This window comes from Colletotrichum siamense (genome assembly GCF_013390195.1).
Source record: "Colletotrichum siamense strain Cg363 chromosome Unknown KSG_Cg363_contig10, whole genome shotgun sequence".
Lineage (NCBI taxonomy): Eukaryota > Fungi > Ascomycota > Sordariomycetes > Glomerellales > Glomerellaceae > Colletotrichum > Colletotrichum siamense.
The window spans coordinates 3,960,285-3,985,697 of NW_023501023.1; the positions used below are offsets into that span (position 1 = coordinate 3,960,285).

General features: G+C 54.4%; 8 protein-coding genes across 8 annotated transcripts; 3 read left to right on the forward strand and 5 right to left on the reverse strand.

The window, feature by feature from the left end:
• Positions 1 to 1,035: 1,035 nt before the first annotated feature.
• CGCS363_v014977 (Uncharacterized protein) lies at positions 1,036 to 2,328 on the forward strand (the record flags this gene model as incomplete). The annotated part of the gene is made up of 1 exon (XM_036646826.1): positions 1,036 to 2,328. The coding sequence occupies one exon, from the start codon at positions 1,036 to 1,038 to the stop codon at positions 2,326 to 2,328; it is 1,293 nt and encodes a 430-aa protein (XP_036488972.1).
• A 1,358-nt stretch (positions 2,329 to 3,686) lies between these two features.
• Positions 3,687 to 4,307, reverse strand: CGCS363_v014978 (UPF0157 protein; the record flags this gene model as incomplete). The annotated part of the gene is made up of 1 exon (XM_036646827.1): positions 3,687 to 4,307. The coding sequence occupies one exon, from the start codon at positions 4,305 to 4,307 to the stop codon at positions 3,687 to 3,689; it is 621 nt and encodes a 206-aa protein (XP_036488969.1).
• Positions 4,308 to 4,548: 241 nt separating this feature from the next.
• On the reverse strand, positions 4,549 to 5,605 carry CGCS363_v014979 (uncharacterized protein; the record flags this gene model as incomplete). Its single annotated transcript, XM_036646828.1, has 4 exons — positions 4,549 to 4,647; positions 4,697 to 5,173; positions 5,223 to 5,435; positions 5,489 to 5,605. The coding sequence occupies 4 exons, from the start codon at positions 5,603 to 5,605 to the stop codon at positions 4,549 to 4,551; spliced, it is 906 nt and encodes a 301-aa protein (XP_036488968.1).
• A 421-nt stretch (positions 5,606 to 6,026) lies between these two features.
• Positions 6,027 to 7,148, reverse strand: CGCS363_v014980 (Uncharacterized protein; the record flags this gene model as incomplete). Its single annotated transcript, XM_036646829.1, has 1 exon — positions 6,027 to 7,148. The coding sequence occupies one exon, from the start codon at positions 7,146 to 7,148 to the stop codon at positions 6,027 to 6,029; it is 1,122 nt and encodes a 373-aa protein (XP_036488362.1).
• A 591-nt stretch (positions 7,149 to 7,739) lies between these two features.
• CGCS363_v014981 (Glucosidase 2 subunit beta) lies at positions 7,740 to 9,636 on the forward strand (the record flags this gene model as incomplete). Its single annotated transcript, XM_036646830.1, has 3 exons — positions 7,740 to 7,836; positions 7,994 to 8,938; positions 8,987 to 9,636. The coding sequence occupies 3 exons, from the start codon at positions 7,740 to 7,742 to the stop codon at positions 9,634 to 9,636; spliced, it is 1,692 nt and encodes a 563-aa protein (XP_036488363.1).
• A 364-nt stretch (positions 9,637 to 10,000) lies between these two features.
• On the reverse strand, positions 10,001 to 10,840 carry rtf2 (Replication termination factor 2; the record flags this gene model as incomplete). The annotated part of the gene is made up of 1 exon (XM_036646831.1): positions 10,001 to 10,840. One exon carries the CDS (start codon positions 10,838 to 10,840, stop codon positions 10,001 to 10,003), a length of 840 nt encoding a protein of 279 aa, XP_036488361.1.
• An 829-nt stretch (positions 10,841 to 11,669) lies between these two features.
• tor2 (Serine/threonine-protein kinase tor2) lies at positions 11,670 to 19,234 on the forward strand (the record flags this gene model as incomplete). Its single annotated transcript, XM_036646832.1, has 4 exons — positions 11,670 to 11,734; positions 11,841 to 11,908; positions 12,018 to 18,724; positions 18,776 to 19,234. The coding sequence occupies 4 exons, from the start codon at positions 11,670 to 11,672 to the stop codon at positions 19,232 to 19,234; spliced, it is 7,299 nt and encodes a 2,432-aa protein (XP_036488359.1).
• Positions 19,235 to 21,205: 1,971 nt separating this feature from the next.
• atnN-3 (Aspercryptin biosynthesis cluster-specific transcription regulator atnN) lies at positions 21,206 to 23,312 on the reverse strand (the record flags this gene model as incomplete). Its single annotated transcript, XM_036646833.1, has 2 exons — positions 21,206 to 23,003; positions 23,080 to 23,312. The coding sequence occupies 2 exons, from the start codon at positions 23,310 to 23,312 to the stop codon at positions 21,206 to 21,208; spliced, it is 2,031 nt and encodes a 676-aa protein (XP_036488366.1).
• Between the last annotated feature and the right edge of the window lie 2,101 nt (positions 23,313 to 25,413).

A 25,413-nucleotide genomic window follows, 5' to 3' on the forward strand; every position in this document is an offset into this window, starting at 1 on the left:
ACCTTCCCGATGAAAAGTGTCCAAGGTAGGCTTCTAAGCTTCAGTAGAAGCCTATCTGGTCGCCACCTAGTGGCTTCAAAACCTACGATTACAAAGAAAAATGTTCTGGGAGATTCTTCTCACAGCACCTGACGAGATCTTACTGTTTGAATCCTTCCATCAGTTGGGTGAAGCTATCCAGACTCTTGGAGCTTTACACCGATGAACTCTCTCATTCAAGCCAACAACTTTCAAACGCCAAAGCAAATCACATTCATAAGAAAATCAGTTTTCATAGGTTATGCTGCAACTTGCTTTCTACACATATCACCAATCTGTCATTGAATGCCCGGGGCTTGGCGCAAGCATTTCTGACTGAAACTTATGTCTGGCTAGTCAGGTGTATCTAATACATCAAGAATAATGCATTCTTCTGTTTCTAAGATTCACCCAGTCTCCAGACGCCAGTTAAGGCAGTAGAAATCGGGCAAGAATGCAATCACCCGACATGTACCACAGTCACCAAGTGGCCACGACAGACTGAGTAACCCATCCGGCCGTCGCCCGAAGGCCGACGGTCTTTTCAAGGCCGAGCCGTAGGCATCACCCTCCGAAGTGTTTCATCGACGAATTGCTTTTCCCCAAACTGACGCCGGCCACCCTACGGTCTTTGACTCAGGGCGGTCAATGCGGCTACCAGCCAAGCGCTGGCATTCCCCGCCGTGCTACTGGCCAGGCGGCATTCGGATCCGGCTTGTTGACGTCACCAAGTGCGACAGCCTCTCTCGTAAAGCCCGAATTGGACTCGGACAACGGACCTCAAGCATCGCCGAGGGTCTCTGTTCTAACGGCGCCGATGGCATCACCATTCTTTCGCGCATGCACCGCGACGCGAACCGGTTCATGTTGACAGGCTGTCGTCTGTTTTTTTTTGAATTGGTATAATATTGATGCTGCCCAGCTGGCCTGGTCGGGAATGTTTATCTTCTCGGTAAGAGCCTCGAAACTCATTTTCAAACCTTCTCCAACCCATTACATCACGACTATTCATCACACATGTCTTCACAATCTGCTCTCAAAGTCCTCATCGTCGGCGGCGGCATTGGCGGCCCTGCGCTCGCGTATTGGCTAGCGAAGCTGGGTCACGATGTCACCGTCGTCGAAAGAAACCCGTCTCTGCGCGCCCAGGGCCAGCAGATTGACATCCGCGGTCAGGGCGTGTCCGTGATCCGCCTTATGGGCATAGAGCCCGAGATTCGAGCAAAAGGCGTCGACGAGGCAGGCCTTCGCTTTGTCGACCAGAACGGCAAGACGGTGGCCACCTTTGAGGCGAACAAGTCCGGTACCGGCAAGCAGAGCTTCACATCAGAATTCGAAATCATGCGAGGGGACTTGGTTCGCCTTCTCTTCAAGAGCACAGATGAGCTGGGCGTCAAGTACATCTTTGACAACTCCATTGCGTCGTTTGAACAAGATGCCGACTCGGTCACGGTAAAATTGAGCAACGGTCACACCGACAAGTATGATCTGGTGGTGGGAGCCGACGGCCAAGGCTCGAAGACCCGGAGACTTATGCTCAACGGAGAAAATGACCCCTTTGTCCCGTTCAAGCTGCACTCGGCGCTGTTCACGGTGCCGAGGGAAAAGACCGACGACAATTACGCGACGGTCTGCGTTGTGCCGAAGCAGAGGATGATGATGAGGAGGAGTGACAACCCCGAGACCAGCCAGGTGTATTTGGGTCTCGTGCCACAAGACAAGGAAACCGACAGGCTTCTTCAGGAGTCGCAGAAGAACCGCGACCTTGACATGCAGAAGCGGCTATGGATTGAACTCTTCAAGGATGCTGGCTGGCAGACGCCGCGATTTATCGACGGACTTGAGGCGGGGGGTGTGTCTGATGACTTTTACAACTTCCAAATCGGCCAAGTCAGGATGGACAAGTGGTACAAGGGTCGCGTCGTACTCCTCGGCGACGCAGGCTATGGGCCGAGTCCATTGACAGGCAGCGGTACGACGTCGGCGTTTGTTGGCGCGTATGTCATGGCCGGTGAGATTTCGAAGCACTGCACCGGCGATTCCACGAAAGCAGGAGTGCCTGCTGCTCTGGAGGCGTATGACAAAACCCTGCGACCATTCATGAAGACCGTACAGGATATTGCTTGGCGGCCGAATTTGCTGTACCCGAAGTCGGCGTTCGGAATCAAGGTCCTCAATACTGTTCTCTGGCTCGTCTGCACTCTCAAAATCGACAAGCTGTTTCAGAGACTGCAGTCGGACGACGTCAAGGGGTGGGAGCTTCCTGACTATCCTGCGTTGCCGGTGAAGGGGACCAAGAAGAATGCGTGATGGCCACATGGACGATGTCTTTCTAGCTGCTCCAACTGCAGATGAGATCATGCGCAACTGAATCCTTTGGATCCGTAGTGGGTTTCTCGGCCTTGTCATTGGAATACTGTGTTTTCGATTAGTACTTCGGAGTTATCAGGGAATGGACAAACTGGCTCGAGGTTTAGGAACGTACGGGAAATAGGCGCGTCGTTCGATTTTACTCAAAGTAGTGTTCGTCTTATGAATCTGGCCTTACAACGATCTTTCTCGTCCCGAACCTTGCAGCGGATGCAGGATGATAAACTTCCCGTGACAGCCGATTGCTACCCGGTAGATGTGCAGTAGGCAACATCGGAATTATCCTCCGTTGAGATCAAACCTAGTCTGACAGGTCACGAGGGGCAAGGCTGCCTTGCAATCATCGTGGTTGGCATTGTGGTTCCAGCTGCGAGAGCATTTCCTCGCCCGCACGCGTACATAAGTGACGATGTCGGTCGGTCACGTCGTGGACCACACCTCATCACAACCGAGGTCTTTATCGTAGCTTGAGTTAAAGGAACAGACAGAATACTGATCGAATGCTCAAAGACATGGTTGTAGAGTTCATTGGTAGCGTCGGATCGCTCTCCAGTTGTGTACAGGAATTCGGCTGCTGATGATGGGCGGCGGATATTCCTTGAATAATTCCAGCTCGCAGATGGTCGCAAGTGCCCCCAGCTGGACTTTGGAAGGCACGGACCCTACTTTGACACGAACCGTGCGCTCCGGACACGTCGGCGACAGAAAAACGGCGTCCCAGCATGAGCATCATGTCCGGACACGATGCATCATCAAAACACCACAACAGCATCACGATATCAACAGATGCGGCAAAAATATGGACATAGGGTATTGAACCCAACCCGATTTGAACGGATAACCTTTCGATGTCTCGCTGGAGTCGAACGCGCTACCGTTGCGCCATGGGTCCTTGTTGAGAATTTTCGACAACATTTCATCTTAAGATTTATTCGTGCGGGGTTTGCGGGGCCACCACAACTGTAGTGGGGCCCCTACGGTAAATTTGGAACCCTCTGCCGCTGACGGGCTCGAAAAACCCAGAAAGAATTGAGTCTTCGTTGTGCGCGTGGTCATTTTCGGCCGAGGTGGCTTGATGTCGCTTTCGATGTTCGGTGCACCTTTTCTCAATCGTTTTCAGTGCTTGGAACGCGTGACTTCTTCAGCGGCTTGATAAAAGCCCCAAATTTCATTGACATGAATGCCTAGTTGTGTGCTGCGCATCTTGCTTGACCGGTACACTTCGGAGGGTATGCAATTTCGACCCGGATATCATGCTTGAGAGAAGAAGCGAAATAGCTAACTCAAAAACTTCTAAGTCACTTTTCGATATCGGGAAGGTACCCCTTTGCCCGGAATGCCCTTTCGAGAATCTCCCGAATGACATTCTCCTTGCGGAAATTGTACTCCATCACCGTCTCACCCAGCCCGTTACTCACCCCCGCAGCATCAACCTTGGCTTGCGCATACAATTCCTTGTCATCTTCGTGCGTCGTGAGCCATTCTTTCATAATCAAGTGCCTCTCCATCTCCGCCGTTCCGACTTTGAAGACATGCAGGTTGCAGAAATACGGCTCACTCATCGCGAAGAATCGATGTTCATGCCATTCGGGTTCGCGTAAGAGGAACTGAAAACCGGCCGCCTCCAGTGCAGGAGCGTACTCATCTTCGGCCGTCGGATTCGCAATCGCCAGGTCAACATCGATGACGGCCTTGGCGGGGAGGTTCGGGACGGAGGTTGAGCCGACGTGGGAGATGCTCACGGCCGTGGGGCCGATGGCGCCGATTATGCGGGCCTTGAGGAACTCAAAGTGTTCGGGCCAAGCCGGGTTTGGGGGCTCGATCGCGAGCGGAAGTTTAGTCTTGCGCGTTGCGATGCGTTGTACTATTGTTGGATCATCTTCATAGGTTTTGACGATCTCTTCCACGGGGCAGGACATCGTTTTTACGACAGGATTTGGGGCAGTAGCTAATATGGTCTTGGGGATTTGTGTAGGAAGAGAAATCTTATTGCGCGACTCGACAAGTCTATCTATATGTATGTCTATGGGCTTCAATCTAGATCTCGTCGCCAACCTCAAATGCTGCGGGCGTGAGTCATCCGGTGAGTTAGTGCATGACTTGCATGGGCATCCATGGTGCCGCCATCCGATCGCATCTTATCTAGGGAAAGTGACGTGCCTAAGGGTCCTCCAAGTCGACAAACTTGTATGCCCAGTATGCACACCAAATGAAGGTGAGTCCGCAGAAGAAGAAGCTGACGAGGTAAAGAACGGCGGCCTATGTATTATTAGCAGCTTTCATGAAGCGTGAAAAGGAAATCACTCACTTTGCCTCCGTCGCCCCATCCCTGGCCATCATACAGCGGCGCGCAGACATACACCGTCAGCCCGGCCAGGAAGCACAGCGCCGAATACGCCATGAGCATCATGGGCGCCTGCCAGGTGAAAATCATGTTCCAGCGGATCTCGACCAGCGGCATCTCCTTTGGAAACCAGCCCCCCTCTTCAGCCAGCTTGATCGCACGGATCTGGGGAATCGGCGGGACTTCCTCCAAAGGCGAGTGCACCGGGTCGACGGACCTGCTGCGGCGGATGTACAAAATCATCGCGAGCTCCTTGTCGATATTGCGCCGCTTCGGGGAGCGGTGGATCGTCTGGAAGATGAACTGCTCCGAGGATGCGAGCAGGATGGCGAAGAGCGAGAGTGAGATGCTGGCGTACCAGAAGGCCGGGGTGAGCCAGTGCAGGGCGTCGGGAGTTGGCCAGGAAAAGGTCCCGATCACGGCCGCCGACACCAAGGTACTCTAAAGGTTGTTAGTATGTGATGAGACCGATGGTGAGATGTGGACATACGGCGACTTGCACGAGCTGGAACTCGCTCAGCTTTCGGTCCCGCCATCTTTGGAGCTCCGCGGATATCTCCTGATCAGTCTCCTCATTCTCGACGGTTTTGGCGATGGAAAGAATGGGCAGCAGAGTGTTTTGCTGGTAGAAGCGGTAATATGGCAGGGTGAGAATGTTGGTCGCGATCTGGGCAATCTTCCCAGTGACGGTCACGACGATAATCTGGACATCATGTCAGTGCATGCAACGCCCGAGACGGCGGGAAAAGTCCATACTGCGGCCTTCAACTTCTTTCCTCCACTGGGCACCCCTCGGGGAAGCTCGCCCGTCTCCCCTTTCATGACCTGCTCATCGATCTGGTCATCGACGTGGGCGATTTGTTCTTCTGGCATACTTGCGTTTGGTTGACATCCTCTATTCACCACAATCATATTGACTGGGATATCTATATATACATTCTCCATCTCTCGCCAGGCAGCGGCAAGGCACGACAGGTGTGCGGTGCAGCAGATGACATTTTGCCTGCCCGTGACCGCGATTCCCCCACATCCCCAGGTGATGTCCCCTCCACACCATGTCTCAGATGGCGCAGCCTCGCGACCACCAATACGAGTGGCGTCAAATGACCAATGATGGCCTCGACTGCAGTCATGGTCTAGAAAAATAGTCCTGAGCTTGTTTGACGACTGGCGTCTGCGGTGTGGCATGCAAGTCACAACCGCGTGGTGGTGGCGGGTGGGTGAGCCCGCTGCCTTAATTCCCGTGCGAATCTGTAGCTGAGCCCGCGCTTGCGGGCAAGCTGATGAAAAACACTCAGCCCTTCTTGATCTCGCCCTGGAACTTGACAGCCCACTCGGAAAACTCGTCCTTGTCTCCGCTCCATGGCGCCTTCAGCTGGTCCGAGAGGGCAACAATCTCGTCAAAGCACAGGTTCATAACGCGATCGATCTCGTCAGGTGAGAGGTCGTAGAAAGCGCCCGCCAGCTCATCAAACATGTGAGGCAGCTTTCGGAGAATACGCATGGACTCATCCAGACGCATCGGAATGTCCGAGTTTTCGACAGGCAGCGACGGCAACGTCTTGAAGCGTCTCTTGACGATGGCTTGGTAGAGGAGCGTGGTGAGCCTTAGTCGTTTCAAGCAGGACTCGAGACGGTCGCGGATCTTGTCGGGGTCGTCTCGAGGGATCGCCTGTGATCCGCTCATCATATCGTCGATGAGTTCCTGCGTGGACGGCATCATGGAGCCCAGCGCGGAATCGTGGTCGAATTCGTCGGCGTCGCTGTCGTCGTCATCCTCGGGTTCCTCCTCGCCCCACTCCTTGAGCTCCTCCATAACATCCTTGAGTGTTGCCCTGAACTCTTCAACCTTCTGGATGAAGCAGCCGCCGATGCCGCCCTTGTAAAAGTTCATGACCGCGTCGCATGCCGCCCAGATGACACCTGTGGCCGCCATGCTTCCCTTGCCGGTTGAAGTGGCAGAGCCACTCTTTTGGGCATCAGACAGAATCTTGCCATCCCTGGGGATCTTCTCGACCAGCCCGCGCAGCTCCTTGAGTACAGTGTAGCACTTCCATGACAAGTCCTTGCGAACGGTGGCAGTGTAGCGATCGGCGTCGCATGACTGGGCGGCGGTCGCGATACCAGGGATAGGGCCGGCGACAAGCTCGCGCAAGACTTTGCTGATGGCGGAAGGCGTGAAGGGCTCGTTGATGATGAGGACGGAGATCTTGGTCGAGTGCGCCTTGATCAAAGATGCGGAGTCGTTTGCGAGGGCGAGAGGGTCGACGGAGGAACTCGAAGAAGATGCAGCCTGGGAGTCATCTTTGCCGGCGTTGATGGAGAGGCAAACGGCCTCCAACTGCTTCATCAAAGCGATGGCCGTGTCGGAGAGCGCATTCAGCGCTGCGGGGGTGTTGGCGGTTGATGAAGACATCGTTTCGGCCTTTGCGAGAAAAACGCTTGGTCTGGAGGAGATGTCGAGCTGGCAGAGACACGGCTCTGGGAACAGGAACCCTTCAATGACGAGACTCGAGATGGTCGACAGCAAAAAACATTTTGCCCCGCGATTTGGAGGGGTATCTTGAGGTACGTACCGCCTGCCTCTTCCCTCTCAAGTTCCCTCACCGTCCCTTCCTCCCGCCTGCCAGTGCCCGGTGCTCCTTCCCTGAGCTGCACCTGCTGCTGCGCGACAGCTGTCCAATGACGTCCCATCTGCGCCAGGCCTGACCCACTGTTCACGTGACTGTCCCTGCAGCAGCTTCCACCGCCTGGGCGCCAACTCCGACCCCCCTGTAAGCCGCTGGGGACTCGAACCCACTACGGCGTTTTGGGTGAGCTGGAAGTTCCACGACAACAGCAACAGCGTATCCCATATCTGTACCTTACCGACACCTTCTTCCCGTCTCCAGTCTTGCATCTGGACTGGATCTGGCCAGCTTCACCACCATTTCCTTCCTTCGTTTCTCGAAACAACAAGACCGAATTTACGCATGAATGACGGTTTTTAGGCCCTGAGAATCCAAAGATGCGTCAAAGCTACAGCGTGGTGCTTGTTGGCACCTTCCTGTCGGCAGCCGCCCCGGTTTCTGCCAACAACCTGCCCAGAGGTGTCGGTCCAGAATGTGAGTTCAGTCACCAAGGCCGCCCCGGTTGGACCTCTCAGAGCTCTACAAAGACTGGCAAATTTCCATGGCTCATTGATCCCACGCCAATGCCGCCTCTTTGTCTCTCTGGGGTCATATCGTCCGTTGTCGAACCCACTAACATGCTTCCCACCAGTTGCCAAGTACTTCGAGTCCAAGGACTCCTTCACCTGCATCACCCACCCCGAAATCAAGCTGAGCGTGAAGCAAATCAACGACAACACCTGCGACTGTCCAGATGGCTCCGATGAGCCTGGCACCTCCGCCTGCGCCCACCTCGACCCCCTCTCTCCTCCCCAGCCCTTCGTCGGCTCCAAGACAGGCACAACCAGCACGGCCACTGCCCTCCCGGGATTCTGGTGCGCCAATGAGGGCCACATCGGAGCTTACGTCCCCTTCATGTACGTCAATGACGGCCATTGCGACTACGACATTTGCTGCGATGGCACTGAGGAGTATGGCAAGGTCGGAGGCGTCAAGTGCCCGAACAAGTGCAACGAGATCGGCAAGGAGTTCCGCCGCGTCGAGGCTGAGAGGAAGGCGGCCATCGACAAGGCTGGTAAGAGACGCAAGACGATGGCCAAGGAGTCCAGGGAGCTTCGCCGCCGTGTCGAGGTCAAGGTCAACAGCTTGAAGGAGGAGGTCAAGAACCTAGAGACCAAGAAGGAGGAGCTTGAGCAGAAGCTCCACGAGACGGAGCGTTCCGAGCGGGGCAAGGTCGTCAAGGGCGAGGGCTCTGGTGGAAAGCTTGGCACTCTCGTTAACCTGGCCAAGAGCCGCGTCGCTGAGCTCCGCGAGACCCTCGAAGACGTCGTTGCCCAGCGTGACGACCTCCGCAACAAGGTCGGCGAGCTTGAGGGCATCCTGAGGAGATTCAAGGAAGAGTACAATCCCAACTTCAACGACGAGGGCGTTAAGCGCGCCGTCAAGGGATTCGAGGACTACTCTGCCAACTCCGTCACCGAGACCAAGTCGGACGATCTCGAGGCTGACATCAGGGAGGTCCTGGTCGAGGACAATGAGAGCTCTGGCATCAACTGGAAGGAGTTCGAGGAGGCTGAAGGCTCCGACACTGACATCCGTACGTACCCTTGAGCGAACAATTATGGAACGCAGCTAACCAAACCAGTCTACAACTTTGAGGCCTACCTGCCTGCTCCCGCCCGCGAGTTTGTCCGCGACAAGGTCACCGCCATTCGTGGCTGGCTCATTGACAACGGCTTGATGGTTGATAACACCCCCGCCGGCTCCGAGTCTCGCCTCGTCACCGTCGCCCGCGATGCTTTCAACGCCGCCAACAACGACCTCAACGAGAAGCGCCGCCAGCTCGAGAACGAGGAGAAGGATCTCGAGAAGGACTACGGCACCGACGACATCTTCCGTGTTCTGAGCCAAAAGTGCGTCAGCACCGAGGCTGGCGAGTACGAGTACGAGCTTTGCTGGATGGACAAGACCAACCAAAAGTCCAAGAAGGGCCACGGCAACACCAACATGGGCAACTTTGTCCGCATCGACCGGGAGATGGCCGACGACGAGGAGCGCACCGATGGCAAGAGCCTGGGCAAGGGTCTCCGCATGGTCATGCGCTTCGAGAACGGTCAGGGCTGCTGGAACGGACCCCAGAGACGCACCGACGTCTGGCTGGCTTGCAGCGAGACAGAGGAGCTGTGGAAGGTGTCCGAGTCGGAGAAGTGCGTCTACAAGATGGAGGTGGGCACGCCTGCTGCCTGCGACGACCTGCTTGAGCCCCCTGAGCCCAAGTCCAAGGACGAACTGTAAGAGGGGTGAAAATGGGGGATTGCATGTACAAAGAACAGCATCTGGATTGCTTAGCTTGGCGTCAGGGTGACTTAGACGTAGAGGTCTGCATTAGGAATCATCAAAACGTTGATCAGTCATCTGATTGTAGAGCCCTTGCCACATGTTGATATGCGTCTGCACGAAATGACTGACTAGGACGATGTATGTGAGAGATATGAGGTGACGAGCAAAGTCCCGAAAAAGATTGGCATGTAGAGGTAGGCACGAGGACCAGGGAAGGGATAGGGTCCCGTTCACTCCATTGAAGGATGTCGCACGGTATCGGGGGTATCATTTGAGAGTATTTTACGAGTTTAGATCAACAGTGTCATCTTTTGTCCACCTAGGCCTTTGCCGCCAATTTTCTTCGCTTGCTCAGCTCCTCCTGTTCAGCCATGACTTTGGCTGTCAACGAGGCAGCCATGGGGTTGTTGATGTTTCTCGTTTTCGACTTGACGCTGTCTGTGGTAGCTGTCGCTCTCCGCTTCTCGGGTACCTCACCATCATCCTTGGCGTCGGCATCCTCGGCCTTGCGCTTCTTCTTGCTCTTTTCCTTCTTATCCTTCTTTTCCTTTTTCAAGCCGTGGGTCAACCCGGCAGCGATGAGGTCGTCCATCCTCTCCGTAAGCCTCTTCAGGTCCGTCTCCTCCGTGGGTAGTATAGGGACGACGTTCTTGGCCTCGAAGGGTTCGCTGCACTCGGGGCATGTTGATGTCGACTCTCCAATCTCCTTGATAGCAACCTCGGCGAAAACATGGCCGCACGGCACGAGATAAACGGCCTTGACAGAGGGACCCAGCTCCTTCGACGAGATGGGACACGCCCAGATGGCCTTCTTCGAGCCCGGCGGGGAATATTGGTGGAATCTGAGCTTGACAATGTCACGCAGCGACTTGATGCCGGTGGAGGCAAACGTGAGCTCTGGAGAGTCGGGATTGGGTGTGGCGGCAGCGTCATCAGAGGGCATGAGGCCCTGCAGGATGGTCTCGTAGTTGTAGAGGCGGCCGCGCCAATCGGATACGACATTCTCTTTATCGAGGGGCTCGTTGGAGAGAGGGTCGTTGGCCCAGGCGTGGCCGAGGGACTCGAGGGCGTTGGCCTTTAGTTCGCTGACGGTGAGGGCCCGCGCAGCCTCCTTGACGAGCTCGCGGCGCTTAGGAATTGATCCTCCATCGTTACCCATGATCGCTTGCGTTGGGCTTGTTCGTAGTCTCCACTGATGGTACTGCCGCTGTTGATGCGTACGAATTGGTCAGATCACAAGGTTCATAGCCTGCGCGGGATGACTGAAATTCCTAAAATGAGTGGAGAGTATTGGATCTGTCTCCGTGACACGATCAGAAAGTTGCGACGTCGAGTCGCGACTGCTTGCTGAATGCTTATCTTATCGGTCGACAGAGTATTATGTAAGACGGCTCGGGCACCTCGACCTTAGGATCCAATTGAAGCTGGGGTAGCTCAGGTCAGCAATGCGCCTCGGCAGGGTGGGTTTTAGGAATTGGCAGCAACGGCACAGTGGGTCCTCCAGGTGCACCACCTTTTTGGGGGGGAGGCAAGCACGGTTGACCCTCCACTCCAGCGTTCCAGTGTCGCACTTTCCGTCACTGCAGACTGACCTGACTGGACTGCACCTCCACTGGCTCAGGTTCCCGTCTTGGTCTGGTCCTGGCTCAAACAACCGCAACCTTCAGCCTCGTCCCCCATTCAGCAGGGCACCTTCGTCACTTGGCCTTTCTTTCTGTGCAGCCATTCACACCTTGTTGTTTTTATTCTTTCTACACCCCACAGCAAGCAGTGAACGAACTGCTGACTGCTGCACCAGCTGCAGCCCTTTCTTTCGCGTCCAACAGCGCGCCCACTCCTCCCACGATCACCACCACCACCACCACTATCTAGTTCCTCACTTGCGACCCCCCTCCTCTTCGAACGACCAGCAATCCATATCTCCGACCTGTAGTCGATGTTTCTCCCATTCTGATCCTCGAACGCTCGGGTGCGCCAGCCAGTGAGCCATGGCGACCCAACAGCAGATCGCTCTCGAGCGACTCGACAATATTGTCAGAGACCTCAGATCACGGTTTGTCCACCCTCCCCCTTCCGCTCCTGCCTCTGTTGCTTCCCCCGCTATGTGCATGCGACAAGGAGCTTGACTATGCCACCCGCAGCAACTGACATCTCCCAAGGACCTCTGACGATGTTCGAAAGCGGGCGGCTCTCCAGCTCAGAGACCTGGTGCTGGTCTGCCATCGAGGTAAGCTGTCCCAAGTTTCCCCTCAACACCACAACTCCCTCTCCATCGCTCTGCGGAAGCGCCAAATTCGCCATCATGTACAGCTTGGCTGACCCTCCGCCTCCTCCAGACCTCCCCATCGAACAGTTCAACATGATTTACGGTTCCGTGAACAACAAAATTACACAACTCATCTCCCACGGCAATGATTCCTCCGAGCGCCTGGGCGGCGTCTACGCCCTCGATGCCCTTGTCGACGTCGAAGTCTCCGAGCAGTCGACCAAGATGTTCGCCCGCTTCAACCAAAACCTCAAAACTATCCTGCGCGGCAAGGACATCAACCCCATGCAAGCCGCCGCCATCGCCCTGGGCAAGATGTGCCGACCAGGCGGTTCTATGATAAGCGAACTGGTCGAGTCCGAAACCCAGATGGCCCTCGAGTGGCTCCAGAGCGAACGAGTCGAGGAGCGTCGCTACAGCGCCGCCCTCGTGTTGCGCGAATTGGCGAGACAGGCGCCCACACTCATGTACAACTACGTCGGTCTGGTCTTGGACCTCATCTGGAACAGCTTGAGAGACAACCGCCATCTTATTCGCGCCACGTCCGCTGAGACCGTCGCCGCCTGCTTCCGCATCATTAGGGAGCGCGACCAGGAGCTGAAACAGACATGGATGGAGAAGGCTTACGCCGAACTTATGCGCGGGCTGCAGCACGGCTCCGTCGAGTACATCCACGCCTCGCTCCTCATGCTCAAGGAGCTGCTTGAGCAGGGCGGCATGTTCATGCAGGACCACTACCCCGAAGCCTGCGAAATCGTTCTCCGTTACAAGGACCATCGCGACGTCACCATCCGCAAGACCGTCGTCCTCCTCATCCCCGACCTGGCCAGCTACTCTCCCGCAGAGTTCGACCGCAGCTACCTCCACAAGTTCATGGTTTACCTGTCCGGCATGCTGAAGAAGGACAAGGAGCGCAATGACGCCTTCCTGGCTATCGGTAACATCGCGAACTCAGTGAAGAGCGCCATTGCGCCTTACCTTGACGGAGTTATGACCCACGTCAGAGAAGGTCTCAGTCTGGCAGCTCGCAAGCGCGGTCCCGTCGACGCGGTTTTCGAGTGCATCAGTCGACTAGCCGTTGCCGTTGGCCAAACGCTGAGCAAGTACATGGAAGCTCTGCTCGATCCCATTTTCGAGTGCGACCTGACGCCAAAGCTGACCCAGGCTCTCGTCGACATGGCCTTCTACATCCCTCCCGCCAAGGACACCATTCAAAACCGATTGCTGGACATGCTCAGCATGGTCTTGTGCGGAGAGCCCTTCAAGCCCCTAGGCGCTCCTCATCCCAACACCCTCACAGCCGTGCCCGCTGTTCCTAAGGACTCCAAGGATCCTTTGGCCTACGAGCATCGCAAGGCGGAGGTCAAACTTGCCCTCAACACTCTCGGCAGCTTCGACTTTACCGGCCATGTGCTGAATGAGTTTGTGCGTGACGTCGCTGTCAAGTACGTCGAAGATGAGGATCCGGAGACGAGAGAGGCCGCAGCTCTCACCTGCTGCCAGCTTTACGTGCGCGACCCCATCGTCAACCAGACCAGTTACCACGCTCTCCAGGTTGTTGGCGATGTCATTGAGCGACTGCTTACCGTGGGCGTATCGGATCCCGAGCCGAATATCAGACGGACCGTTCTTGCCGCCCTTGACGAGCGTTTCGACAGACACCTGGCCAAGGCAGAGAACATCCGCACGTTGTTCTTTGCTCTCAACGATGAGGTCTTTGCTATCCGCGAGGTTGCGATTTCTATCATTGGTCGCCTTGCTAGATACAACCCAGCATACGTCATCCCCTCCCTCCGCAAGACCCTTATCCAGCTCCTCACTGAGCTTGAGTTTTCCGACGTTGCAAGGAACAAGGAGGAAAGCGCAAAGCTACTCAGCCTGTTGGTACAGAATGCCCAGGGACTGGTCAAGCCTTACGTCGACCCAATGATGTCCGTTCTTCTGCCGAAAGCCAACGACGCGAGCGCTTCTGTCGCGGCAACCATTCTGAGAGCTATCGGCGAGCTTGCCACTGTCGGTGGCGAGGAGGTTCTTCCATACAAGGACCGCTTGATGCCCCTCATCATTGCGGCGCTGCAAGACCAGAGCTCGAATAACAAACGAGAGGCCGCACTTCACGCCCTTGGTCAGCTGGCCAGCAACTCCGGATACGTCATTGAACCCTATCTCGAGTATCCCCAGCTTCTGGAACTGCTGCAAAGCATAATACGCACCGAGGGCCAGCGCGGTCCTCTTCGGCAGGAGACCATTAAACTAATGGGTATCCTGGGTGCCTTGGACCCCTACAAATACCAGCAGGTCGAACAGCGGCGGCCCGATGCACAGCGCCGGGTCGAGAGCACACAGATGACGGATATCTCTCTTATGATGACAGGTCTCACGCCATCCAGCAAGGAGTACTTCCCAACTGTGGTCATCAACGCGCTGCTCCAGATTCTCAAGGACAACTCTTTGTCCAGCCATCATGCGTCCGTCATCGAGGCGATCATGAACATTTTCCGCACTCTAGGCTTGGAGTGTGTATCTTTCCTCGACCGAATCATCCCCGCCTTCCTCGGTGTGATTCGGGCTGCTGACAAGAACCGACTTGATTCCTACTTCAGTCAGCTCGCCACGTTGGTCTCCATCGTTCGACAGCACATCCGCAACTTCCTGCCCGAGATTGTCGAAATTTGCCAAGAGTTCTGGCATACGACTAGCACTCTGCAGTCAACGATCATGAGCCTGGTCGAAGCCATCTCGCGCTCTCTAGAAGGCGAGTTCAAGATCTACCTAGCTGGTCTGTTGCCGCTCATGCTGGGGGTTCTTGAGAAGGATGCAACGACAAGACGCCTTCCCTCCGAGAAGGTCCTGCATGCATTCTTGGTCTTTGGATCCAGTGCCGAGGAGTACATGCATTTGATCATTCCTGTTATTGTCAGGACTTTTGAGAAGCAAGGCCAGCCACCCGCGCTCCGGAAGCAGGCCATTGAGACCATTGGCAAGATCACATATCAGGTCAACCTCAACGACTATGCGGCCAAGATCATTCATCCTCTTACACGCATTCTGGCTAGCGGAGACATGACCCTTCGCGTCGCTGCTTTGGACACCCTGTGCTGTCTTATTCAGCAGCTCGGCAAGGACTACCTCCACTTTATGGGAACCGTCAACAAGGTGTTGGCGCTACATCAGATCCAGCACCAGAACTACGAGTTGCTCGTGAACAAGCTGCAAAAGGGCGAGGTGCTTCCTCAGGACCTTGGCGCAGGCGACCGTTTCGTCGACCGAATCGACGACCAGGCGGCATTTGCTGACCTTGGCGCAAAGAAGTTGGAGATGAATGCGATCCATCTCAAGCAGGCGTGGGATACGAAGGGCAAGTCAACCAAGGAGGATTGGCAGGAATGGCTTCGTAGATTCTCCACGACCTTGCTCACCGAGTCGCCCAATCACGCTCTCCGCGCCTGCGCCGCCCTTGCCAGCTCATATCTCCCGCTCGCGCGAGAACTGTTCAACTCCGCCTTTGTCTCTTGCTGGAGTGAGCTCTACGAGCAATTCCAGGACGAACTGATTCAGAACATTGAGAGTGCCATCAAGTCCGAGAATGTGCCTCCCGATCTGCTCGGTCTGCTGCTCAACCTCGCCGAGTTTATGGAACACGACGACAAGGCTCTGCCCATCGACATTAGAGTGCTCGGTCGGGAAGCCGCTCGTTGCCACGCATATGCCAAGGCCCTCCACTACAAAGAGTTGGAGTTCTTGCAGGACCAGAGCAGTGGTGCGGTTGAGGCTCTTATTGTGATCAACAACCAACTTCAGCAATCTGATGCAGCCATTGGTATTCTCCGCAAAGCCCAGCTTTACAAGGAGGGTATCCAACTTAGAGAGACATGGTTCGAGAAGCTGGAGAGATGGGAAGAGGCGCTCGCGTTCTACACGAAACGAGAGATGGAGGTTCCCGAAGACAAGCCTGTGCCCGTCGATATCATCATGGGCAAGATGCGTTGTCTACACGCCCTTGGCGAGTGGGAGGCTCTGGCAGGCCTTGCCAGCAACACCTGGGCCAATTCTTCTCCCGACGTTCAGCGCCTGATCGCTCCTCTGGCTACCGCTGCGGCATGGGGTCTCGGAAAGTGGGATTCAATGGACAGCTACTTACAGTCCATGAAGCGCTACTCGACAGACAGATCCTTCTTCGGCGCCATTCTTGCGCTGCACCGCAACCAGTTTAGGGAAGCTCTGAATTGCGTGCAGCAAGCGCGCGAAGGTCTGGATACCGAATTGAGTGCCCTCGTCAGCGAATCGTACAACCGCGCATACCAAGTCGTCGTCAGAGTGCAGATGCTGGCCGAACTCGAGGAGCTCATTGTGTACAAGCAAACAGACGAGAAGAAGAAGGCGACCATGCGCCGCACATGGGAGACGAGACTCAAGGGCTGTCAACGCAATGTCGAGGTCTGGCAAAGGATGCTTCGCCTTCGTGCGTTGGTTATTACCCCCGCGGAGAACATGCACATGTGGATCAAATTCGCCAATCTTTGTCGCAAGTCTGGTCGCATGGGACTCGCCGAGAAGTCTCTCAAGCAGCTCATTGGCGTAGAGGCTCCTCTGGAGACGCTGATTCCCTACTGGAACGAGCGACCGCAGCAGCCCAATGTCGGCCTGCCCCGGAACATCCCTTCGCAGATCATCTACGCCATGCTCAAGTACGAGTGGGAGGTCGGCCAGCAACCTGCTTTCCGCACATCAGGAATTTCCGAGAGGACTCTCTACTGCCTGCGCAAGTTTACTAACGATTCAGCGCATCGCTATGAGGCGACAAAGGCCCACCTCACTGCCCAGGCACCCAACGGCATGGACTTGACCAGCGACTACGGCTTCCCTCACCAGATCGACCCCAGTCTCATGAACCCGCAGACTCAAAAGGCGTTGTATGACCAGACGGTTCTCTTGGCCAAGTGCTACCTCCGCCAAGGCGAGTGGCTGATTGCCCTGAACAAGGAGAACTGGCAGTATGAGCACGTCCAGGACATTCTCACCTCGTACTCTCAGGCGACCAAGTATAACCCGAGGTGGTACAAGGCATGGCACGCATGGGCCCTGGCCAACTTTGAGATTGTTCAGGCTCTTTCAACTAGAGGCGAAAGGACTGATCATATGGTCATCGAGCACGTTGTTCCGGCTGTCCGCGGCTTCTTCAAGTCGATAGCGCTGTCTGCTGGAAGCTCCCTCCAGGACACACTCCGTCTTCTGACTTTGTGGTTCACACATGGCGCCAGTGCCGACGTTAATGCCGCCGTCACCGAAGGCTTCACGAATGTCAGTGTTGATACATGGCTGGAGGTCATTCCTCAGCTTATCGCCCGTATCAACCAGCCGACTCGCCGCGTGCAACAGTCGATCCATAGTCTCTTGGCGGATGTTGGTAGAGCCCACCCGCAGGCTCTGGTGTATCCCTTGACTGTCGCCATGAAGTCATCCCAGAACACTCGTCGATCGCGATCCGCTGCTCAGATTATGGATAGTATGCGTCAACACAGCGCCAACCTCGTTTCTCAAGCCGACATTGTCAGCCACGAACTTATCAGGGTCGCGGTCCTCTGGCATGAGCAATGGCATGAGGGACTCGAGGAAGCATCGCGACTTTACTTTGGCGACCACAACATTGAAGGCATGTTTGCCACTCTCGAGCCTCTCCACGATCAGCTTGAGCGGGGACCCGAAACACTGCGCGAGATTTCTTTCACCCAGGCTTTCGGCAGAGACCTCACTGAAGCACGCGAGTGGTGCAGACAGTACGAGGCCAGCCGAGATGTCAACGACCTCAACCAAGCTTGGGATCTCTACTATCAGGTGTTCCGGCGCATCTCGCGACAGCTACCCCAGCTTACTACGCTCGAGTTGCCTTACTGTTCGCCGAAGTTGCTTGCCGCCAAGGACCTGGACCTGGCAGTTCCCGGCACCTACCGCAGCGGCCAGCCCATTGTCCGCATCATGGAGTTTGAGGGTACCTTCACGGTTATTAACAGTAAGCAGCGGCCCCGAAAACTCAACATCAGTGGCAGTGACGGTGTGTCCTACGCCTTCCTGCTCAAGGGTCACGAGGATATCCGCCAGGACGAACGAGTTATGCAGTTGTTCGGTCTGTGCAACACCTTGTTGGCGAACGACTCCGAGTGCTACAAGCGTCACCTCAACATCCAGCGGTACCCGGCGATTCCGCTTTCCCAGAACTCCGGTCTGCTGGGTTGGGTACCTAACAGTGACACCCTCCACGTCCTCATCCGAGAGTACCGCGAAAGCAGAAAGATCCTCCTTAATATCGAGCATCGCATCATGCTTCAGATGGCTCCCGACTACGACAATCTTACCCTTATGCAGAAGGTTGAGGTCTTTGGTTATGCGCTTGATAACACCACCGGCCAAGACTTATACCGTGTTCTGTGGCTCAAGAGCAAGAGTTCTGAAGCATGGCTTGAACGTCGTACCAACTACACTCGGTCTCTCGGTGTCATGTCGATGGTCGGATATATCCTTGGTCTTGGAGATCGTCACCCGTCTAACCTTATGCTGGACCGCGTGACTGGCAAGATCATCCACATCGATTTCGGTGACTGTTTCGAGGTGGCCATGAAGCGTGAGAAGTATCCCGAGAGGGTGCCCTTCCGGCTTACCCGTATGCTCACCTACGCCATGGAAGTGAGCAACATCGAGGGAAGCTTCCGTATTACCTGCGAGCATGTCATGAGGGTCTTGAGAGACAACAAGGACAGCGTCATGGCTGTCTTGGAGGCGGTAAGCTCGGTGAGCTTCGTTTGGAGGTATTTAACTAACAGTTTATGGCAGTTCATCCACGATCCCCTTCTCACCTGGCGTCTTACGAATGCTGCAAGCCCAGCGGGACCCAACTTCAGATCTGAACGCGAACAATCTCTTGCCGGGCCCCAAGGCGGCCGCGCCCGCCGACCCTCCGTCCTTGAAGCCGACGTTGCACCATCGGAGCTCCTCGCAGCCGAACCCGGAATGCCTGGCGGAGGACCGGTCGCGCGCTCTCGTTCCAGAACAAACTCGTCGATGGCTCATGAAGGCAGTGTCGTTAACGGTAACAACGGTCAAGACCCCACTGAGATCCAGAACGCGAGGGCCGTCGAAGTGCTGGACCGTGTCTCACAGAAGTTGACGGGCAAGGATTTCAAGCCCAATGAGGAGCTTGATGTCATTAACCAGGTCAACAAGCTCATTACCGAGGCGACGAAACTGGAGAACCTTTGTCAGCATTACATAGGATGGTGCAGCTTCTGGTAGGCCGGTCAAGACGATGTGTGGATGGTTTACGGGTCACCAAAGTCAGCGGGAGAAGAGCTGGTAGTTCAGGGTTCTGAAAATGGGTTTGGTTGAAGACCGCGTTGGCGTTTGCGGTATTTTCAGTTCCATGTGTGAGTACATTTTCCTGGCATGTATGCTAGGCTTCTTGCTTCATTTGCTTTCGTCAAAATGTATACCAAATCAGGGTCGGGGGACAAGTGGCTTTCTGGTAGTTCTGGGTCGCGCGCGGCCTCAACCTGTTTACTTGGGTCATGGCATGGCGTCATGGTAGACAGAAAATCGAGTTTCGTAATTTTTCATCACTATCATGCTTTGCTTGCGTGCTATGTCCTTGCATCCAACACTCACCAAGCCTGATCTGGAGCTTTTGAAGGGGGGCGGGGTTTGGGTTCATGTCACCTGCCAGCCAACCCAAAGCGGTGGCCAACGAACATGGGCACATATATGTCTCTCAATACACTACAATCTAAGTTTGCACTCCTAGAAATCAGCTTTGATCAAAGTTTTCGTTCTCCTTGGCAAGTTGCCTGATTCTAGGCAATCTCAATCCGTCCGCGAATGAAACACCCACAACCACACTCCTCGCCAACACATTAAGCAAAATCAACAGAAGATTTATACGCAGCAAACTATACGAGACGATTTTCCTTGAGGTTTTGACAGACTCGCCAGCGTTCATTGACAACACTGAGATGGAGAGCGTAACAAAGGAGCATCTCACAGCTTATCATCCACGATGCTCATTCCTAGGCCTTCCGCACGAGATACGCGACTTGATTCATGAAGCAAGCGATATGCTTCCTAGCAGACTTCGCTTGGTAGCGAGGTATTCGCATCACGACGCCGTCCAATTGCCCTTCTTTGAGATATGCCGACAAATGCGAGAAGAGGCTCTGGAATTCATTGGTCGCCGAAACACAATTGTCCTCGCCTTCAACTTGGGGCCCTCTGATCAATTCTACAGGAAAGATATCGGAACACTGAATCGCCCATCGTTCCACCTGGACCCATCAGGGCTTTCCCGATCCGTGGGATGCGCTACGGTGATGTTGCCATATATCAGGAGCTTGGACATAGAGGTGCATGCGAATTATTACTTCCCTCTCTGGAAATCTGGGCTACCAAATTCGCTCAAGCAGCGTTTTCGTCAACTTCAGCAAGTCATGATCATACACACGCGTACCTGGGGTGGTCCGGAAATCTCAGAGAACATTTGCGAATTAGCTCATATGTTCAAGGAGATACCTACGGTCCGCCTGGTTCGACTGCAGCCTTCACCATTCATTCAGCCAGGCCAAACCTGGCCTCGACTGGAAAATCCACCATTCAGTCGACTGAAATATTCATCGTGCATTGAGCCGGGTCTGATTCTGGAGCATATGAAGAAAAGAGAGGAATCTGATCCTTCTCAGAAAGGCTCGATACTAAGAGTCGGGGAGTCATCAGGCCGTCGTTTTGAGGTTGTGTGCCACGGATTGGACTGTAGTACAAGCTGTCGAGGACTTGAAGAGTCGATTGATTGTGCATGGAAGCTCGACCGACGATACGCCTTCGTCGACCTAGGATACGCATCCATGGATTTCGTCGAAGTGAAGTACAGATGCTTGGGATGGACTTGGTATCAGCAGGGGTACTGGAAGGACAAGCATGTTACCTGGTCTCCGGGCAAACCTCAATCTGGAGATGGATCGCACGAATAGTAATCATGAGTCCAGGAAAGCAATAAATGTGTACTCAGCAAATACCATACCACAAATTCTCTAGATCCTCTGGTTATTAACACTACACTCATATTAATTTCAGCAAAAGGCCAGCGATTTTCCTACTCGAGAAAGATCGGAAGATCAATCATAATATGCCAACTCTACGAACGCCAGTTTGCTGCTTTGCAAGAATAGCTGCTAGACATGAAGATCGATGAAGCTGGTTGACTCGCGATTAAGCACCGCCTCAAGCCCTTACAAACTCCTTTGTGACTTTCCAACTCTGGGCACCTGCTTCCTCTGGGTCCATGAACAAAGTCAACCAACTCCCATGGGCCGTCTCATTATCAATCAACACGTTTTTGACTCTAGCAAACTCGGGCAAGTTGAACGGTGCTTCGAGTTGTATCGATCCCCAGCTGGTATTGCTACTCAACGAACCTGTGGATGATCCCGCGGACACCGACCCTGGCGTCGTCTGCCTGCTCCGAGCAATGTCGGTCACTGCTTCGTATTGCTCATTGAGCATGTGGTTCGTTTCTCTCGAAATCCACGGGCGCTGCGTACAGGGCACTGATGTATCGCTGGGAAAGCCGGCCGCCGGCGCTTGGAGATTTGCGACCTCCTCGGACCCCGTCCATGAGATCGCGTCCCAATTCATAGTTCCCAAGTCAGGTGCGTCGCGGCGAACGGCATCCTCTTCGATCGCAATAATCCGCTTGCCTATCTCGGCCGACATGTGCGCATCCCACAGGTTCTCTCTTCGTTTCGTTACAGCTTCCTGCTTTAGGAGATCGGCGGCTGCTCGTCGCAACATGGGGTGGCGGCATTTGGTGATGGTGTAGTACAGCGGGGGTATGACCTCTGTATCGAAGACGAATTTGGGTGTCGACATGGCTGCTTTGGAGGGATCCCTGACATATTTCTTTGAAGAGTGCACGAGCTCGGCAGAAATATGAATAATGGCGGCAAAGGAAGCAATATGGTCGTCATACGCCGTCTCAAGGGGGGACATGGCGGTGCTGATCCATATTTTGGCTGTATGGTAGTACAGCAAGCAGAGCTTCCCGGCCCTCTTCGCATCTTCCACTGCTGAGATCACTGTGAACGCAACATGCCACTTGTTGAACTTCGCCAGAATCTCTCCTTGCTGTTGCTGGAGAGTCTGAAGTTGTGGGTCATCTGTTGGGCGGGAGTACACTATCCCTTTAGCCATGTTGCTGAAACGGAGTCCATCGTCAATGAGTTCGTACAGCGCGACTTCTGCCTCGTCGACTGACGCGAAGTACAAGTTGGTAGCGGAGCTAGAGCGCAGGTTCGAGGGTATCTCAGCGGGATTGCTCCCAAACAAAAACGAAGCAAGACTTAGCCGGCTGTAAATGGGTACAAAGTGCTTTTTGATGACACTGACGTCGCTTCCAGCTATTGACGAATCAAGCTGCGCCAGAATTAGCCGACCCTGGTTGATGTGCACCTGCGACGCTCTCTCATCACCAAGCATGAACTCGATGCAGATGAAGAGGAGACATGCTAGAAGCGGGACCGTGACCCCTGCGGACTCGGATGGCTTCCATTCTTGTAGATGCTTGAGTGCCTTGCCGTATTGCTCTGATGCGAAGGTGTTCGAGAGCACGCCGGCCCACTTCGGGGATGATATGGTGTCTCCCGCGTCGGCAGACTTCTCCTGTGACAGAGACTCGTGGAGACTGCTGATGGCTAGGACAGCATGACGGATGCTTGGCTCAGCATGGCAGAAGTGCGGGACAAGCTGCTTCCACAGGGTCGAACCACCGGATCCGTCGCTGAAGATGGCCGGCGCAGAGAAGTTGCGGTAGAAGTCAAAGGCGCGTTGTTCCCGGCTTCCACCAGCCCAGTCGGCGAAAGGTGATATGGGAGGATTCAGGCGAGCAACTTCTGAGCCTGGACTTCCAGCATCATCATTGCTGCTGGCCGCCTTTTGAGGGAGATAGCCGTCGCAGTTCCTCCCCGTTTTGGTACAGCGGAGACATGCAGGCTTGGTCTCGTCGCATTTCACCTTCCGAATTCTGCAAACGCGTCAGTATGCAAGCGATTGCAAGGTGCCACAAGGACAGGAGGGGAGAGGTCGGACTCAACTTGCACGTGACGCATCCAGTCCGAACCTTCTTAGACCCCTTGCGGCCCGAAGATGGAGCAGGAAGCTGCAGAGACGCCTGCGGAGTACTGTCAGGGTCCGTCATTTGCTGGCCTGTCGACGTGGAAACAGTCTGAGGCTCGCTAATTGTATGTCTTGCCGGTGGAGCGGAAGCGCGGCTCTTGTCGTTGGCCGCTAGCCGGCGTAAGTGGCTTTGCGTTTGCGTGGCCGCAAGGTCCATGAGGCGAGGCTGTGGTGGTTCAGCGCGCTGCTGAGAAGTCCGAGTTGGTAGTCCGAGGCGGGCAATCACGAGGTTGAGGCTACGGGGGGCTGACGCTAGAGGTTTGTTTTGTGGCTTGGTACGTTTACGAATGGTATCGTTCAGGATGCCGTGATGCGTGTTGAGTTTTGAGCTTCCAGTCTACTTTGGCGTGGATTCCTGATTTCGGGACTTTGGAATGATGAATTGCATTCCTTGTAGTGGAATATGACATGGTTTGGGTCGGAGAGGGTTGAAATGAGCGGGAATCGACCACTTAACAGGTGACTGACTGTCATAGTAAGATTAGAATGGTACTTTACTTCGTAGTAGTATGCTTCGTCGAGTGCCCGGCCATGATGGATACCGCTGCTTTTCCGCTCAGTAGCAAACCGCAAATGGGCACGATAGAGCTCTCTCCCTCGTGGAGCTGTCGAACAGGAGGCCAGAGAATGTCTCTGCCTAGCCTGGGACGATCGTTTCGACATGGGATCTGGTCCTTCAGCCCTGCTGAGTGGCCATCCTGTCCCACGAGGGCTGCAGGTTTGCCGTTTAAGTCGCAAGTCTGGCCAATGCAGGGAGCATCCAGGCTGGACATGCACCCTGGCGCGTCTAGCTGTGCAGGAAATGCGCCCGACAACCGCCCCCAAATGGTGATCAAGATACAGGGACGAGTGTCAAATTGTTACACTCCGTTGCGTTGACAGCGTCCACCCCGCAGTTTTTAGCCCGAAAAAGGCAAAAAAAGGGGCTTTTTACCGAAAAACCACCAAATCGCCCTAAACTTCGTCTACTAATACCTCTATGCGTACGCAATGCGCGTAAATAAAAAATATATCAATCGATAGCCCTCGATTAGGTAATTATAATAATATCTTTTTTATTCTCGCGCATTACGTACGCATAGAGTTATCTAAGTGTGAAGTTAAAGCTAATTTTGAGGGGTTTTTTAAGCGGACAGTTCAACGCAACGCGCCGGGGGTTTCGTTTTTTCTTTTTAGCGTTGCGTTAAGTGTCCGCTAACCTAGAAACCCCCTTAAAACCCCCTAAACTTCACACTTAGATAACTCTATGCGTACGTAATACGCGAGAATAAAAAAGATATCATTATAATCACCTAATCGAGGGCTATCGATTGATATATTTTTTATTTACGCGCATTACGTACGCATAGAGTTATTAAAACGTGAAGTTTAGGGGGTTTTAAGGGGTTTCTAAGCTAGCGGAAAATTTTCCTTCCGGGTCAAACTTGGGGGCGGACGCTGTCAACGCAACGGAGTGTAGTGACTCAAGCTCAACATTGGTCAATGAACAAACAGCTCGGACTTTTTGCGAGCGAACCAATCGCAGCTTTCGGGAGGGTCTTCTGCTCAAATGCCGTGCTTACAGGGCCCAAGCTCCTGCCACGAGTCTTCACTCCGCGCCTCCGCCAAATCTCACCACCTACATCACCAGGTTCCAAATTATCAACAATATCCTATGAAGATCACTACCGAATAAGGCGACTCAGCTTGTCCAAGCATAAAACAAGCAAGCTATAGCTAGATTTTATTGTCTGCCTTGAGATAAACCCACCACAAATGCCAACCAAGCAGCAGGGCCGCAGCTCATCAGCCCCGCCCGTGCTCTTAGCTGCTCTAAGCTCCATAGCAGAAGTCTAGCACTGCACGCCAAGAGGCTGTTCTACCATAATTAACCTTATTTCGCCAAAGACACCGGGCGAAGTCTGTTCACGATGGCGTCTGCTAGGCAGATCCTTCGAGAGCAAAGATGGACGTGGATGTTGCTCCTTAAGAGTTCCCAAGTGAATGCGATTGGTGATGTCGGGCTGTGAGAGCTCCAGCAACTTCAGCGGCGTCCATGTCTCGTGGCTGAGCTCAAGTCGGAAAGGTATCAAGTATTCTTCCTCGCGGTTACCGGCGCTTGTCAACATCAAAGCTCATGGGTATGTAAAATATGATAACCTCGAAGAACCCATATATAGGAGTCGAGATCTCACAAATCTCACAGGGAACGAGCAGACAAAAACACCACCTCACCCGCAGTCTTCCGATTTCATATAGCACGCCCTGCACTTTTCGAA